This window comes from Equus caballus, chromosome 1, assembly GCF_041296265.1.
Source record: "Equus caballus isolate H_3958 breed thoroughbred chromosome 1, TB-T2T, whole genome shotgun sequence".
NCBI lineage: Eukaryota > Metazoa > Chordata > Mammalia > Perissodactyla > Equidae > Equus > Equus caballus.
The window spans coordinates 35,491,148-35,509,874 of record NC_091684.1 but is presented as its reverse complement, the minus strand read 5'-3'; the positions used below and the strand labels follow the sequence as shown (position 1 = coordinate 35,509,874).

Below are 18,727 nucleotides of genomic sequence, written 5' to 3'. Positions count from 1 at the left end.
TAGGAAATTTATTTATCCTATTAGTAGATCAAAGGCAAACATGATCATCTCAATAGATACAGAAATGCTATTTGATAAAATTGAACATCCGTTCCCTAAAAAAGTTTTATTTTTAGAGTTGTTTGTAGGAAAAATCATGAGATTATCATTTAAAAATATTTAACTAAATTCCTTTTCTAGCATTGCTATTGGAAATACTTGATAGTAGATGAAGGACACAGGATTAAGAACATGAACTGCCGTCTAATCAGGGAGTTAAAACGGTTCAATGCGGATAACAAACTTCTTTTGACTGGTACTCCCCTGCAAAACAATTTATCAGAACTTTGGTCATTGCTAAACTTTTTGTTGCCAGATGTATTTGATGACTTGAAAAGGTAGGTGAGCCATTTACTTAACTATTTTCTGTATTTTTCTAACCTCAAAATCTGTGCTTTTAGTTAAAATTAATTCCTTTCTTCCTGTTAGCTGTGTTAATTAAAATGGTAGCTTTTTGGCAGGTTCTTTGTGGTATATATATTACATGTTCTGTGTGGTGTTTTTGTTTTCCACCTTTGAGAAATAATTGATTTACATCACTATGCAAGTTTAAGATGTTCAGCAGGATGGTTTCATTTACATATATTGTGGAATAATTACCATAATAGGTTTAGTTAACATCCATCATCTCATAGATACAATAAAAAGAAAAGGAAAGAAAAATCCTCCATGTGATAACTATTAAGAGAATCTGTTCTCTTAACAGCTTGCATATATATCGTACAGCAATCTTAACTTTGGTCATCATGTTGTAATTACATCCTTAATACTTTTCTTGTAACTGAAAGTTTGTACCTTTTGACCACCTTCCTCCAATTTCCCTTCCCCCTGGATGTTTTACTCTTGACATAAATGATGTGAAAGCAGATAAATAAAAGATTATTTTAAAGTGTTTGTTTTGATTAATTAAAAGAAAACTCTTGAATGCTACCTTTATTTTTATAAGGCTCTTTCTTTATTGTCTTGACTTTGTGAAACACTTTGAGATGGCTTTTTCTCATTTTATCCTCATAAGACAATTCAGGGGATAGAGAAGTTGGATATATCCCCTATCTCACATAAAAGAAAATCCAGGTATGAAGTTATTAAAAATAAGACTAGTTAATGCCAAGTGCAAAAGTAAAACCAGGTTCTCCCGGTTTAAACCTAGTGCTTTTTATTCTAGAAGCTGTCTTGGCTTATATCATAATAACCACAAAATAAAAATAGTTTTTAGGAAATAATTAGCATGCTCAGAATGGAAGAGGAGACAGTAGTCTTAACAGAAGTTAAAAATAATTAAGATGAAAATACCAAAATCAGGAGTGCAAAATAATTGATTTATACTTATTTTGGCATCATTAAAGAAAGTTCACTTAATACAAGAAAGTAACTTTTAATGTTTTATTTTGAGAAAGTATTCTGCCTTTGGTTATCAAATATTGGCCCAAGGTCAGGCAGTCTTATTGGATGTCTAGGAAACATTTATTATTGATGGACAAGGTTTCCAGGTCCTGTGCATTTCTACTGAGTTAGAACATCAAGGTAGGAGCTGGGAATCTGAATTTATAAAACGTGATTCAGGTGACCAAAGTTTGTAACTACCTGGTCTAAATACCGCATAAATGTTATCAGCATTTTTGCCAATAGCACTTACCAACATTATAGTCTGACTTAGTATAGACTGTGAGAACTATTTAATTGCTCATTTTAATAGTTTTTTTTCACATTGTAAAGAACTAAGGCTATATGTTAGGTAATCACTACCAAGGTATGTATATGTTGTACTTTTAAAACATTGGTTCTAGCGGGTCATATTTATACCGAAAGAGAGAGATCATATGGCCTTGGCTTTCAGAGATATTTTTCATTTCTATAACTTTATTAAAGTGTTTCATAAAATATGTACCTTAGGATGTGAGGGCGATCTGGCTGGGACATCTGTCAACCCATTGATCACCAGGGTTGATTCAGCTTATCGGTTGGTCAGGCTGCTGTTGGGTGTCCCCTTCCTTCCTCACTGCTCCATGTGCATCCCTCCTGAAGCTACACGCTTGGTCGAAGAGGATGACCTTCCCTGGTAGAGGAGGATCCTTCTTCGGTCAAGGATATGCAAGTAGCTGCACTCTGCTAGAACCTCCAGACAAGCTGTCAGGGTCTGTTCATAGGAGAATGTAGGGTAGTCAAGCTTCCAAGATTCCAGATACATGCAAGTGAGGGACTGCATGCAGCAGTCTGCCTTAAAAAAGAAGGGAAAAATGTACCTTAATGTTTGAGTTTCATATTATTGTAAGACGTTAATGTATTTATAAGTCAGGAAAAATGTCCACTTTAAGAAAATATTTGCAAGAATGTAAAATGTTAATATAATTGATTCGTGTGATAGGTTAACTTCTAATCATTTCTTTCTCTTACAGCTTTGAGTCTTGGTTTGATATCACTAGTCTTTCTGAAACTGCTGAAGATATTATTGCTAAAGAAAGAGAACAGAATGTATTGCATATGCTGCACCAGGTTTTGACTTTTTTCTTATTCTGTTTACTATAGACTCAGAGAATAAAAAAGGAACCCTAGTGATCAGCTGTTCATCCCTTCGTGGTAGATTTAGAAAAATTAGGGCTCGCCAAATTTAACTTATTCCGCTGCCCTTCCCCAACCCCACAAGTCACATGGCTTTATAGCAGAACTGAAGTGATTTTTAAAATTTTGCCCTTTTCCTGTATTTTAATTTTATCCCTAATGGTTACTGATGTTTGTCAGCCTAAAAATGAAAATGAGTGGTTTTTATGCAATGTTTGTCAATAATTTATGTATAATTTCTGTACTTGCATGATCCGTTCTTACTGTTCCCTGCAATCTCTACCCATCTTTCCTATATTTACTTTAGAGAAACATAATCTTTCAAAGATCTCCTAGTCATTTTCATATTTGGGCACCAAAAGCTTCTCAGTTATGCTTTGACAATTTTATTCAGTCTTTTGTAATTTTCTTTTACTTTAAAGTTTATACTACATATCCATGATAAAAAAGGAAATAGTGAAGAAATCAAAAGTAAAAATATCTCAAATCATACTTCCCCTATCAAGTTATTTCCATATTTTTCCTGATGATTGCCTATAGGTATGTTTGTTTCTGGGCTGCTGTCTACAGATAGTTTTTTCTTAAACTATTCGTAATGTTCTCTCTTTCTTTGGTCAAGTTTCTCTATGTTTGGCTCCATTCCTGTGGGTTATTTCAGTACAGAGCCCTAAAAATTAACTTTCTATTTGTAAATCAGTTATTTTCTATTTAGACATATGGCTATAAAAGATATAAAGTGATTTTAAACAAGTTTGTGTTTTCTTTTGAAGACCTCAGCAGTTTAATAATGATATAGTTATTCTGTGTTGTTTTATAAATGTGTAAATCACTTGTCATCACACAGCTAATGAAGGAGGGTAATTTTAAGTCTGAAGTTTTAGAACTTATAGAACCTTTCATGTCTACATCTCTGGATTGGTTGGTTCATTGCTTTTCTACTAGTCCAGAGCCTGAAGTGGTAGGCTATAAGTTTAACCCTAAAAGTACCTTATTTCTGCTTTTTAAAATATTCAAGATATATTAGTTTGTTTTTTTCTTAAAGATTGACACCTAAGCTAACAACCGTTGCCCATCTGCTTTTTTTTCCTGCTTTTTCTCCCCACATCCTCTCAGTATCCAGTTGTATATTTGTGCGTCCTTCTAGTTGTGGCATGTGGGATGCCACCTCAGCATGGCCTAATTAGTGGTGCCATGTCCGCGTCCAGGGTGCGAACCAGCAAAACCCTGGGCTGCCTAAGGGGAGCATGCAATCTTAATAACCACTTAGCCACAGGGCCGGCCCCCTAGAGATTTTGAAAAATTAGTAAATTGTGAAATGTTATGGATAAATTTTATGTGTTATGTGGTGGTCTGGTCTGGGAAAATTTCAAGGAGATGTTTTATCTCACCTTTCAAGACTTAATGATATTTATATAGGAAACATGAGAGAAAGAAGGGGTTGAGTGGTACATGGAGAGAGTATTCCCTGAAAACATATGAATGTTTAATATTCACGTTTTTTCATGTTTAAATTTTAGATTCTAACACCTTTCTTACTGAGAAGACTAAAATCTGATGTTGCTCTTGAAGTTCCTCCTAAACGAGAAGTAGTCGTTTATGCACCGCTTTCAAAGAAACAAGAGATCTTTTATACAGCCATTGTGAACCGTACAATTGCGAACATGTTTGGATCCAGTAAGGTAGAGTGTGGATTTGAAATATACTGTAAATGACAGTTGGCATAGAAAATTTCCTGGTTGATTTCAGTCTAATGCTTATCACTTGTTTGCGGGACTTTTTGAGGGTGCATTTCTATCTGGAGTAGAAGGCATAAGGCCAATAGCAAAAGTTGTCTCCTAGTAATTCTGTAGTTCTACTAAAATTCAAGTGATGGCTCATGGATTAATTGCTTTATAGTCATCTGGAGTGCTTGTTAAAAAGTTTAATCACTGGCCCAGATTAACCCTAATCATGCTATCTGGGGATGGACTTGGAAATATATTTCAGGAAGCACATACTATACCAACAGCTTGCCAACTAGACCAATCCTCCCAAAATACATAATCCCTTCACAGGAGGTTAGTGATAGCCAAAAAATTTAATAGAATGTCCTATTTGAAAGAAATACCTTCTTTAGTCACTCACCATATTACAGGAGATTGAGTGGAATGTAGATTATCTTATAACTAAAAGTTAGGAGAACCTTAAATTTTGTTTAACTGTCCAGATTTTTTTCTGTATGCCATGGACCTGTGTATTACTTTTCAAAATACTATGGTTATGCATTTCTGGTTTGTACAGCCATTAGATTCTGTTCTCCCATTTTCATTTTAATAAAGGGGAGATTTGGTTTTTTAGCTATTAGAAACTTACAGTAGTTGCTTATTGTGAGGAATTTCGTTGCAATATTATACCAATCCAAAGAAATACCCTCTAATGCAGATTTCTGGAGCTTTATATCAGCCTTAAGCCATTAAATCCTTTTATATAAGTTCAAAACAGTTATATCCGTTAATTTTTCCAATGAGATATGAAGGCATTCAATTTAATTCTCACATATTGTCATCAGTGTTAAAACAAATAAATTTCACATGACGTCATTTGCATTTGGCTATAGTTTATGAATCCTTGATTTTTTGACTTTAGAAATTACGAAACTTGATGATTAAAGACAATTTTTTTCTTTATATCTTAAAAGATTTTGTACATAAAAATATTATCCCCCCTTTTGTATATATTTAGAGTTGAAGGATATAGCTTTTAAAACAGATATTCCTTTAATTTGTTCTTTTTTAGAAAGAAACAGTTGAGCTAAGTCCCACTGGACGACCAAAACGGCGAACTAGAAAGTCAATAAATTACAGCAAAATAGATGATTTCCCTAATGAATTGGAAAAATTGATCAGTCAAATGCAGCCAGAGGTAGACCGAGAAAGGTGTGAGTTTAGAAATGAATTTAAGTATCCTTTAAACTGTGGTATTTTTTTGTATTTCTTGTGTTCATGGATTATATGCTTTCAGTAGAGCTGTTGTGGAAGCGAATATCCCTATAGAATCTGAAGTTAATCTGAAGCTGCAGAATATAATGATGCTACTTCGTAAATGCTGTAATCATCCATATTTGATTGAGTACCCTATAGACCCGGTGACACAAGAGTTTAAGGTGAATGCCATTTAATAATGGACTGTTTTGATTTCTGTTACTTTTTTATGTGGGGGGAAAAGTCTTATTTTGTATTTTTGATTATTATACTTAAATACTGTGGTGTTTGTCATGAATATTGTAATCCTTCCAGTAAGTGGAGACAAAGACGTCTTCTCTCACAAAATTGAGAACTTTGAGTGTTTGAATGAAGGTCACTTTCTATATGTAAGCTAACTAATATTTTTATTTACATATTATATATGAATAGTAAGAATCATCCTAAAGTTAGAGCGATACTGAAAATATATATATTTTTAGTAATGCTATTGATTTCACTCTGTTTTACTTGCTGTTCTAGTTTAGCAATTGTTGTCACCTTTTCACTATTCCTTTTAGTTAGTATTCTGCTTGTCAAAACCAGTCTGGCAGCTCTTGGTTTCAACAGATAGCCTCAGTTGAGAACTAAAAAGTTGATACTGAGTTATGGGCTTTCAGATTCAGTGAATGAAATTACTTTCTTGGACATTTGATGGAAAAATAGTATACATAGTATTAAAATAAATCAGTTCTCAGTAACCCTCAATAACGCTGTTTCATACTAGTTTACAGCATGCTAGTTTATTCATGCCTGGCAATATTGACATTTTGGGCCACATAATTCTTTGTTTAGGAGGTGCTGTCCTGTGGACTGTAGGCCACTTGGCTGTATGCCCAGTCTCTGATCACTAGATGTCAGCAATATCTCCCTCCCTGCGTTGTGACAATCTAAAATGCCTCCAGACACTCCCAGATACACCTTGCAGGGGGAGGGCAAAATTACCCCCATTTGAGAACTACTGCTTTACAGTTTTTCATTTGAGTAAGGAAGAAGATAATCTCTAATGAGATGATGGATATTCATCAGAAGGTGAAAATTTTCTTTATCTTCAATACTTAGGTTGTTTAAAGCTCCTGTGTTTTCTTTAGAATTTCTACTGAGAATTCTAGTTGTAATTTTCATACCTATTTTGTTGAAAATGTACTCAGTTACATACAATAAACCTCAACATATATGCAGTAAGTTTGAACTTATTGATGTCTTATACAAAGATTTTGGGAGAGGAATGGGGAAGAATAGATCAGTTAGACTTGAACTGAATTTTGTTTTTGTGAAATCATTGGTTTTAAATTCTAGAGTATGTCTTTCCTGGGGAACTATCTTCTGATAAAAAAGATCAAATAACAAGGTCAATTTAAAAAAATTTTAACTTTACAGGGACTTAAATTTCATTGAAAAATTTTTCATTGAACTGTTTATATAGGTTTTATTTTGACAAAAACAAATTATTGGTAGTTATCATGACTTTTTTCTGTTTTTTCTGTCTTTGTCCACTTTTAAGATTGACGAAGAATTGGTAACAAATTCTGGGAAATTCTTAATTTTGGATCGAATGCTGCCAGAACTGAAAACTAGAGGTCACAAGGTGGTACTTTTGATTTGATTTTTGGTGTTTAATTATTCTCTACTGATCAGTACAAATACTAAGATATATTTAAATTTCAGGTGCTGCTTTTTTCACAAATGACAAGAATGTTGGACATTTTGATGGATTACTGCCACTTTAGAGATTTCAACTTTAGCAGGCTTGATGGATCCATGTCTTACTCAGAGAGAGAAAAAAATGTAAGACTACTTATGTCATACATACCAAATTCTTTTTTTGTAACTCCTATCTTGATTTCTAAAGTAATGTAAAGTCGACTCACAGATTAATAGATATGAAAGAGCAAAAACCCTATAGCTGGATCTAAAACATAAGCATTTTGATTTAGTATTAATAAGTCTTGTTTCTCAAATTTTATATATCTTCTGACACAACCTTACTTAATAATATCCTACTTAACCATGAGTTATTATATATGTATAAGTTATATAATATATATAAGTTATATAATAATCTTCTGTTATTGAGATAACAGAAAACTTTTTCTCCTGACTTTTTGGCTGGTCTCTCTACCCCAACATTTTACTATGAAAATTTCAAGCATATGGCAGTTGAAAGAATTTTGCAGTAACCACCTGTAAATCCACCTAGGATCTACCATTAAAATTTTGCTATTCCTGTTTTACCACATACCTGTGAATTACTGTATCCATGCATTTCAAAACCAATTATAGAAGATATTTCCCTTTTAATTTCTTCAGCATATTAAGTCTTTGGGAGTAAAAGTTTTACATATCCAGAATTGAATAAAGTGTACATTTTTTGAGTTTTGATGAATGCATGTGTGTCACCCAAACTCTTATCAAGATAGAGAACTTTACCATCAGCTCAGAAAGTTCCCTCATGCCACCTCCCAGTCAACCTACTTTTCCTGTCTATCCAATCTCCTAGGTAACCACTTGATTTATTTGTGTGTGTGTGACCACTTTTTGAGGGAGTATGGCGTAGACTTTTTTTTTGGTGAGAAAGATTAACCCTGAGCTAACATCTGTGCCCATCTTCCTCTTATTTTATCTGTGGGATGCCTGCCTTGATAAGCATAGCTTGATAAGCGGTGCATAGACCCATGCCTGGGATCCGGACCTGTGAACTCCACGCTGCCGAAGCAGAGCATTCGAACTTAACCACTATGCCACCAGGCTGCCCCCATAGACTTTTCTCTAATGTTAGATATCCTCACTTAAACTTCCCTTGTGATATGTGAGGGTTTTTTTGGTTTTGTTTTTTAACAAAGTTAAAATCTCTTTAATTAAAAAAGTGCTTGGAAAATAAATGAAGTTAACATGAACAGGTACTCTATATAACATAATTGTTTTATAGATCTGAATGATTGATTTGGCCTCCCTTGGATACACTTTTAATAGTTGTAGTTAAAAACAATTTCCCTCCTCAGTCTTTAAAAAGTTAGTTCCTCCCTCCATTACGGTTTATTACAGTGAAAACATACAGTTTTAAATCAGCGAAGAGAAAAGTCACATGGAGTGAAATCCAGAAGAAACTAGATGTGAGCCTCCAGTGGAGTCCCACAGACAGTGCTTAATTCTCCCAGCACCGATTTCTAACAACATATGTGAAGTAAGCCAGGGAAGCAAACCTGAGCTTTGGTGTCTAGGGTTTTTATTCAGAGTTGGTCATGTAGGCGTGGATCACCTGTGTGCCTGGCCTGAGCTACTCATCTCAAGCCCCTCTGCAGGTCACATTGATACAGTGTGTCCCAAGGCCCCTGGTTTATTGCTACAGCCTGGGCAATAGACGTGCCTGTGATATTTTGTTCCATGGGAGGTGAGGCATGTCTTTGACAATTTTATCTCTTTCCAGCAAATTGGTCTGTCTGAACTTTTAGCGCTGCTGGAGTTTTCTTTTTTTTCTTTGGAGATTTTATTTATTTATTTATTTATTTTTCCTTTTTCTCCCTAAAGCCCCCTAGTACATAGTTGTATATTCTAGTTATAGGTCCTTCTGGTTGTGCTCTATGGGATGCCACCTCAGCATGGCCTGATGAGCAGTGCCATGTCCGTGCCCAGGATCTGAACTGGCAAAGCCCTGGGCCACTGAAGCAAAGCGCAGGAACTTAACCACTGGACCACGGGGCTGGCCCCTGGGGTTTTCAGTATTTGTTTACCCCCGCAGTCCTGTGGATGCTGAAGAACTCATACCCAGTTTGAAGAATGCTGGCTTATTATATCCCTTGGCACACCACTGCCAGTCCCCTTCCTTTCCTGGCAGACACCTGGTTATAAGATGACTGCTCCACATGCAGCACCACATCCACATTCTAGGCAGGAACAGTTTCTTAATTCCTGTGTTTACATCCTTTTTGGTTTTAGATGCACAACTTCAACACAGATCCAGATGTATTTATCTTCTTAGTGAGTACACGAGCTGGTGGCCTGGGCATTAATTTGACTGCAGCAGATACAGTTATCATTTATGATAGTGATTGGGTAAGTTGAAAGTATGGCAGTGTGCCGATTATATTTCTATTCTGAATTTTTAATCTTTCATTGTACACTTTGCAATTTGACTTATGTTTTGAAAAGATATTTAAGATAGAAATCATTTCTTTATCAAGTGTCCTGTGTGTAAAGACTTGAACGTGTTTTTATCAATGAAGCCACTCTAGAAGTCTTAATTGAGTTAAGGCACTATTTAAATTTCTGATTGGATCATGCATGTTGACTTTACCCATAGTTTGAGTTTAAATAATTTTAACCTTATACTGTTAAATGTTGTTTTTCCTTTTAAGAACCCCCAGTCTGATCTTCAGGCCCAGGATAGATGTCATAGAATTGGTCAGACAAAGCCAGTTGTTGTATATCGTCTTGTTACAGCAAATACTATTGATCAGAAAATTGTGGAAAGAGCAGCTGCTAAAAGAAAACTGGAAAAGTTGATCATCCACAAAAGTAACACCTTCTAGTACTTTTTTGTTTCGATTGTCTATTGTGTATTGTGAATATTTGGTATTTTTTCTTTATGAAAGAAATTAGTGCAGTTTAATGAGTGCAGGATTTAAATAGGGAGTGGGTAATTTGGACCTGTAGAGACCTAAACTAAGTTGATGACCACAGAAATAAAAGAAACAAACTTTGGTGAGTGTCTAGATGAGGAACAAAGGAGCAGAGAGAATTAACAAGGATACTTTTAAAGTGCCACGTCCTAAACTCTGTCATGGGGATGACATGATGTTAATGCTTATTCTTCATAAGAGATTTACCTGCCACAAAGCTTTAAGAAAACTTCCAAGCCTCTGTTTGTAACTTCGTTATATTAAACATTAGATTATTAAAGGGTATACTGAAATAGTACTATGAAAAAAATGTATGTATTTTATTGAACCCACTATTTCAAAAAATATTTGATTCTGGAATGCTCTTTTTCATATTTTTGGTCTTGTATTTTAAAAACACAGTCATCTTTAGTCCAGAAAAGATTCTGAGGAGTAAGGAAAGTGAAATGGGCGAGGCATTGGCATTTTATGTTCTGTTGACTGAAATTCCTTGGAGAAGTTCTACTTTTATTCATTCACTAAAAAATTCTATTTGGACAAATGGCTTGATGGCTACCTTAAGAAAAGTTGAAAATCATATATGTAAGTTGGGAAGCCTAAAGAAATGGGAACATCTTAATAATGTTGAAAATCACTATCAATTTATTTTATGCTGTTTTTCTACTTGGAAATACTTTCTCCAAGGTGTCTGATTTTGAGGGAAATGTGGATTAGGTGTTAGACATCTTTAATTTGACTTGATAGAGCATTCAGATTGTAGTTCGAGTTTGCATTGGAAGAAAAAAGAATTTTAATCTTAATGAGATTTTGTGCAAAATAAAATTTTCACCTGTGCAGCTTTAGGAATTTGAATGAGGAAATAAATTATATTTTGTTTATTGAAGATAGTATAAATTAGTTAAAGTTTATTTGTAGTTTTATTTTCCCAAGTTCTATTTTGAGAGATCAATTTGAAAAAACAATTTTAAAGGAATTTTTAAAATACTGATAGTGTTTTACTGAGGTATAACATACATACAATAAAATACGCAGATCTTAAGTGTACAGCTTGATGAATTCTGACAAATATATACACTTAAATATCTATCATCCAGATCAAGATAATGAACGTTACCATCATCCAAGAATGTTTCTTCGTGCATCCTTCCCAGTCATTTCACGTGTTCCCTCGTCCCCTCACTAGGAGGCAACTGATATTCTGATTTCTGTCACACAGATTAGTTTTTCCTTTAACTTCATATGTGGATTCATATGTATGTTTGTATTCTCTTTTGTCTAACTAGTTTGTTGAACATAGTATTTTGAGATCCATTTATGTTGTGTATATTAGAAGTTTGGGATTTTGTTTTTTAAATTGCCAAATAGTTTATCCATTCTTTTGTTGATTGATGTTTGAATTGTTTCCAGATTTTGGTTTTTATGAATAAGTTGCTCTTTTGCAAGTGTTGGGGGACATAGATTTATTTGTTTTTCTTCTTAAAGTGGGTGTATACCTAAAGGAAACTACCAAACTTTTCCCCAGGTGGACATACCTTTCTACATCCCACCAGCAAAGTATGAGAGTTTAGATGGTTTTTCTTCCTTACCAACACTTGGTTTTGTATGTCCTTTTTAATGTAAGCTATTCTGATTGGTTTGTAATGTATTGTATTTTGGTTTAAGAAGCAATTTTGAATGTTTTTAATTTCTTGAAAATTTTTTCTAGATCATTTCAAAGGTGGTCAGTCTGGGCTAAATCAATCTAAGAACTTCTTAGACCCTAAGGAGTTAATGGAGTTATTAAAATCTAGAGATTATGAAAGGTAAGATTTTTTAAGAAAATGTAATTCAGGGCCAGCCCTGTGGTTCAGTGGTTAAGTTGGCGTGCTCCCCTTAGGCATCCCAGGTTCGCTTCCTCTGCGTGGACCTATATCATTTTTTGGTGGCCATGTTGTGACAGCGACCCACATGCAAAATTAGGAAGATTGGCATAGTTGTTAGCTCAGAGTGAATCTTCCTCAAGCCAAAAAAAACAGCAAGATTGGCAACAGATATTAGCTCAGGGTGAATCTTCCTCAGCAAAAAAAAAGTAATTCATAGTTTTGATTTATCATAGAGATTTCAATATTTTCTTTTCTTATAGGGAAGTCAAAGGATCAAGAGAGAAGGTCATTAGCGATAAAGATTTAGAGTTGTTGTTAGATCGAAGTGATCTCATTGGTAAGTATCTCTCATGCTTGTATTTACTTATTTGTTTTTATGGAAACTTTGAAAAATACACTTTAGTAGAGAGAATAGTATAGTGTACCCCTATGTATAATTCATTCTCCTATTACATTTAGGAGAATTGGCACTAAAACCTTAATTCATTTAATACCCAATCCATATCCAGGTTTCCCCTGCTGTCTTAAATTTTTTTATAGTTTGAATCAGGATCTAGGATGTGTCTCTTTCCTTTTGTAACATCCTCCTCACTTTTGTTTTTCCTTACCGTTGATTTGTTGGAGAAACTGGGTTATTTGTCCTATAAAATGACTTAGACTGGAATCGGCTGATTTTTTTTTTTTTTCTCCTCTTGTGTTGTCCTTTGATTTGTTCCTCAATCTACTTGTTTTCTGTGGAGTGGTAAATAGCTCTACAGGCTCAATTACATTTAGATTCCATATCTTAGGAATACCAGTGCTTTGTTCTCATGTTGTAAATCATGCCAGGAGGCACATATGTCTGGGTTTCTTAGTTTTAGTGAGCTGAGTGATCAGCTGATTCAGGCTGTTTCCTGTCAGCCTTTTATTTAAGCTGATGGTTTTAGCATCCATTGATGATGTTTTAAACTATTTCCTTAAGGACTGCAAAATGATGGTTTTCTTGTTCTGTCATTTCTTCATTAGCTGGAATTAGTCTGTTAACTTTACTATATCAACTCTTTGGTTACTCTGAGATATAATCTCTAATGGGAGGCAGGATAAATTGCTTCTTTTATTTATCAATTTTTATAGTGAGGAGTTGATGCTTATAGTGGTGACCATAAATTATCTTGAAAACAAATATAACAAATATAACCCTTCATCTCCTAATTTGTGTGTGTGTGTGCTCTTGATTATTTATGTGTGTTGTATCTGTATGGTGGAAATAGTATAAAATGATGTACTACTGTGCATCTTTTCCCAGCTCTGTGTTCAGCAGAGTTATGTTGGCAGCTTGATATTGGTGATGATAGGAATATTTGATACTATGGAACTAGGGAAAAACTACAAACCAGGGCCCTTTTTGGGCTAGGGAGAAGGGTTTTCTTAAACATTTACCAGTATACCACCGTGTATAGTGTTGTAATGTCTTCAACTTAGTTTCAAATAGCTCTTTTTAAAATTGTCTTTGTAGGGCTGGCCCAGTGGTGCAGCGGTTAAGTGCATATGTTCCACTTCTTGGTGGCCCAGGGTTCATGGATTCGGATCCCGGGTGTGGACATGGCACCGCTTGGCACACCATGCTGTGGTAGGCGTCCACATATAAAGTAGAGGAAGATGGGCATGGATGTTAGCTCAGGGCCGGGCTTCCTCAGCAAAAAAGAGGAGGACTGGCAGTAGTTAGCTCAGGGCTAATCTTCCTCAAAAAAAAAAAAAAAAAAAAAAAGGAAAGAAAAAAACATAATAAAATTGTCTTTGTCTTATCCTTGAATTGAAAGCTTTATCTTTTGGTTTTTTGCTGAGGAATATTCACCCTGGGCTAACATCTGTTGCCAACCTTACTCTTTTTTTGAGGAAGATTAGCCCTGAGCTAACATCTGCCAATCTTCCTCTTTTTGCTGAGGAAGATGGACCCTAAACGAACGTCTGTGCCCATCTTCCTCTTTTTTTATATGTAGGATGCCACCACAGCATGCCTTGATAAGTGGTGCGTACGTCCATGCTCGGGACCTGAACTGGCAAACACTGGGCCACTGAAGCGGAACGCACGAACTTAACTGCTACACCACCAGGCTGGCCTCTTCCTCTTTTTTTTCCTCTGCTTGCAGAAGATTCGCCCTGAGCTAATATCTGTGCCTGTCTTCCTCTGTTTTGTATGTGGGTCACCGCCACAGCATGGCTATCAATGAGTGGTGTAGGTCTGCACCTGGAAACTGAACCTGGGCTGTTGAAGTTGAGCGTCCCAAACGTATCACTAGGCCACGGGACTGCCTCTAAAAGAATTCTTTCTAAATTCTACATACAGGTTTTTTATCAGATATATGTTTTGCAGCTATTTTTTCTCAATCTGTGGCTTATCTTTGCACTTTCTTAATTAGTGTCTTTTGAAGGGCAAAGATTTTTTATTTTGATGAAGTCCAGTTTTTCTTGTGTTTGTTCTTAGCACTCGTGATTTTGCTATCATGTTGGTAGGTTATCTTTGCCTAACCTAAGGTCATGATCTTTTTTTTCTTTGAAGTGTTTCGTGGTTTTAGTTCTTAAATTTGAGTTAATTTTTGTGTACAGTATGAGGGAAAGATCTAAATATTTATTTTTCGTGTTATCATCTAATTGTCTCAGCACCATTTGTTTAAAAGATTATTCTTCCCCTATTGAATTACTGTGGCACCTTTGTTGAAAATCATTTGATTGTAAATGTAAGAGTTTATTTCTTTGTTCTCAATTCTGTCCCATTGATCTGTTTGTCAGTTCTCTGCCAGTACTACACTGTCTTGATTATTGTAGCTTTGTAGTGAGCTTTGAAATTGTGAAAAGTGAATCCTCCAATTTTGTTCTTTATCACATTGGTTTCAGCTATTCTGGGTTCTTTGCATGTTTATATGAATTTTAATTTTTAAATAGTTCAGGAAAAAATATGAGAAAGATAAAGCTTTGTGGCCAAATCTTAAATACATTATCAAATAAAATGCAGCAGTATAGAAGGTATACAAGAATAGTGCAATACCTGAAGATACTAACTCACATTATAATGAATAAAGGATTCCTAGATACTGAAAAGCCACTTGATACAACATAATCACCCTCATAATTCTTAAACTAGACATAGAGAAGAATATTCTTAATTTGATAAAATGTATCCATCTAGTAAATTACTGCTAAAATGAAGAACAATCAAAGATACCAGCTCTCGCTCACACTGTTTAGTATACAACATTGTTCACTGTACAAGAAAGTCCTAATTAATGCTATAAGATAAAATAGATTAGAAGAATAATAATTACAGTAACCCACCCTTATCCTTGGAGGATACATTCCAAGACCCCTAGTGGGTGCCTGAAACTACGGATAATACTGAACCTTACATATCCTGTTTTTTTTCTATCCATACATACCTATGATAAAGTTTAATTTATAAATTAGGCACAGTAAGAGATTAACAACAATAACTAATAACAAAACAGAACAATTAGAACAATACGCTGTAGTTAAAAGTTACCACAGATCTTAGCAACTTGAGCATACAATTTTTTTATTTCCTTGTTGAGAACTTTTACCTTTTCATTTAAGGGAAGTACTTTACAGCTTCTCTTTGGCATATTCTGATTGCCAGCATCACTACTCTTGCACTTTGGGGCTGTTATTAAGTAAAATAAGGGTTACTGGAACACAAGCACCGCAATACTGCAACAGTCGATCTGATAACAGAGACAGCTACTAAGTGACTAAAGGGCGGGTAGTGTATACAGCGTGAATACGCTGGACAGAGGGATATTCACGTCCTAGGCAGGATTGAGTGGACTGAGTGGATGGAGTGAGATTTTATCACACTACTCAGTATGGAGTGCAATTTAAAACTTGTGAATTGTTTATTTCTGGAATTTTCCATTTGATATTTTTGGGCTGTGGTTGACCACAGGTAACTGAAACCACAGAAAGCAAAAAAGAGGGGACTATTGTGTAGTGAGAGAGAATTGAAATTGCTTATATTTGCAGGTGGTGCAGTTGTCTCCATAGAAAGTCCAAGGGAATCTAGAAGTTTTTAGAATGGAATTCAAGAATGTTGGTATAAATTAACAGTATGTGGATCAGCAATAATTATTTAAAAAATAAGTTATTTACAGCAGCTACAAAACTATAACATACCTAGGATTAATTATAACAATTTCTTTAAGGCCTTTGTGAAGAAAATTATGAAACATTGGACAGTAACAGAAGGACTGAGTAAATGTACAGATTAAACTACATTCACGGATATGAATGTTTAATATTAAAAAACGTCAGTATTCCCCGAATTAACTTAGATTCCTTACATTGATCTTCTAATTAAAATGTCAATATGACTTTTTGGTGAGATGGATTGTCCCTGAGTTAACATCTGTTTCTAATCTTCCTCTTTTGTTTTGCTTGAGGAAGATTGTCCCTTAGCTAACATTTGTTCCAATCTTCCTCCATTTTGTGTATGGGATGCCGCCACAGCACAGCTTGATGAGCAGTGTGTAGGTCCATGTCCGAGATCCGAACGCATGAATCCCCGGCTGCTCAAGCAGAGTGCATGAACTTAACCACTATGCCACAGGGCCAGCCCCAAAATCTCAATAGGACTTTAAAGAACTGTCACAGGCTGTTTTTAAAATTTATATGAAGGGTGAAAGGTGAAGAGCAAAGACAATTCTGAAGAACAGCAAAATGTTCCATAGATAGAATTAAGATTTAATTAAAAAAAGTCATAATAATCAAGACTGTTGAATTAGCATATGATAAAATAAATTGATTAGTGGTATGATTAATCTGGAAAGTCAACTATATTTCTGTGGAAAACCAATAAATGACAGAAAGGGCAATTCAAACCAGAGAGGAGAAATTCCTATTATGCAATATATGATGCTGGGACAGTTTGTAATCAACAGGGAAAACCTCATACCATCCTCAAAAACAAATTCTAGATAAATTAACAATCTAACTAGTCAAAACCTAAATATTAAAAGCTAAACTTTTAACAGATATGAAAATATAAGTATGGCTTTAGAGTAGGAAAAGAATTCCTAAGGTACAAAACTCACAAACTAAATGAATAGATTGATACAGATTTTATTACATTAATTTAAAGACTAATGTGAAAACATTTTATTACATTAATTTAAAGACTTCTGTAAAAACAGATGATACCATAAACAGAGATAACAAACCACAAAAAATATTTGCAACACGTAACAGGAAGTATTTATCATATACAAATAGCTAAAAATCAGTAAGAAAAATGAACATTTGAGCAAGTGATTACCAGGAGAGAAAGAAATGGCCAGCGAACATAAAGAGATGCTTTAACTTCCCTGGAAATCAGAGTAATGCAAATTAAAACCAGTAGAGATTTTATTCCATAACTATCATTTTGACAAAAATGTAAAAGATCACATATTGGCAATGGGAGTGTGTATAAAGATAAATTTTCATGGTGTGCTTCCCAACTTTTGAACTAACCATGGTTGGGCTTGGTTTTTTTTGTTTGTTTGTTTTTTACCTTCTCTGAGAATTAATTCAAATTGGTATTCTGTTTATTGTTCTATATATATCTTAAATTCAGCAGAAGTGATTTTGATTCACAAACTGATGTTTCAGTTTCTGTGCTCCCTGGAGGCCAGTTCTAGTTGTAATAAGAGGAATGCGCTTTCTTGCTTTTGCTGCTATTAACTGTTAATGATAAAGGAATAAAATGACCCACATTTCTGAATTTTTAAATTTTGCACGGATGACTGACTCACTTCTCATAATATATTGGACATCTCTTTTAGAATTCCTTTTTAGGTTCTTAGACTTTTTAAGAAATAAATACTTGTTTTAATATTTTTCTCTTAGATCAAATGAATGCCTCAGGACCGATTAAAGAGAAGATGGGGATTTTCAAGATACTAGAAAATTCTGAAGATTCCAGTCCTGAATGTTTGTTTTAAATTGGAGCTAAAGAATGTCTTTAAAAAATTCTTATTTACATCCACTGATTTACTTTTATTGGTGTTGAAATCCAGATTATCCACTTTACTTTTTGATTATATCAGTTTACATAATGTAACCTGTACCATTGCATACTTAATAGTTGATAATTTTCTGAGCTTTATTCAGAACAAAGAAGTATTCACATTAGGTGTAGATTTCTCGGTTAACTTTTCAGACTCGGTAGTACTCTTGGGTACAGGCTGATGTGTACGTCACCACTGCCAGATTTATACAGTCTTCCTGTGGAAGTTTAATGTCTTTTCCCCACCGTTTAGCAGTACAGTTCATGGGCTTTTGGTACTTCAGTTATGGAGTAGGCTTTTGATGGGGGAAAGATTGAGATAATGCTTTCCGTTGTTTAAATAAGAAATTGTTTGAATTTAGGGTCTGTTTCTATAAAATGGTTTACCAAATAAATCTTCATTATAAGATGATCTCATCAAATTATTTCTTCAGAAAAATAATGAATCAGGTGAAATAATAGTAAAAGTCTTGACTGGCGTTACAATTCAACATTCTTATGCTGATGTGGTTTCATTCACTACTACTACGCACATATGTCACATACAGATTTCAGCTGAACATTGGGTTAATTAATGCAGAGAAGGCTCTGGAAGAAACTGTAAGGTCTTTACAA

The 18,727-nt window shown here is 34.6% G+C and overlaps 1 protein-coding gene across 4 annotated transcripts in view; it reads left to right on the top strand.

The window, feature by feature from the left end:
* Nucleotides 1-18,524, top strand: part of HELLS (helicase, lymphoid specific) — a 43,371-nt gene extending 24,847 nt beyond the window's left edge. For 2 of the 4 annotated variants that reach the window (XM_070261693.1, XM_001502276.6), the window contains exons 11-22: nt 181-377; nt 2,436-2,532; nt 4,116-4,277; nt 5,374-5,513; nt 5,602-5,740; nt 7,102-7,185; nt 7,266-7,385; nt 9,534-9,650; nt 9,953-10,112; nt 11,922-12,018; nt 12,339-12,415; nt 17,953-18,524. In XM_070261693.1, the coding sequence (XP_070117794.1) occupies nt 181-377; nt 2,436-2,532; nt 4,116-4,277; nt 5,374-5,513; nt 5,602-5,740; nt 7,102-7,185; nt 7,266-7,385; nt 9,534-9,650; nt 9,953-10,112; nt 11,922-12,018; nt 12,339-12,415; nt 17,953-18,047 (1,485 nt within the window). In that variant the 3' untranslated portion in view covers nt 18,048-18,524. Of the gene's footprint in view, nt 1-180; nt 378-2,435; nt 2,533-4,115; nt 4,278-5,373; nt 5,514-5,598; nt 5,741-7,101; nt 7,186-7,265; nt 7,386-9,533; nt 9,651-9,952; nt 10,113-11,921; nt 12,019-12,338; nt 12,416-17,952 lie in introns of all 4 variants that reach the window. The other 2 variants (XM_023642224.2, XM_023642226.2) reach the window with 1 other exon arrangement.
* Nucleotides 18,525-18,727: the final 203 nt, after the last annotated feature.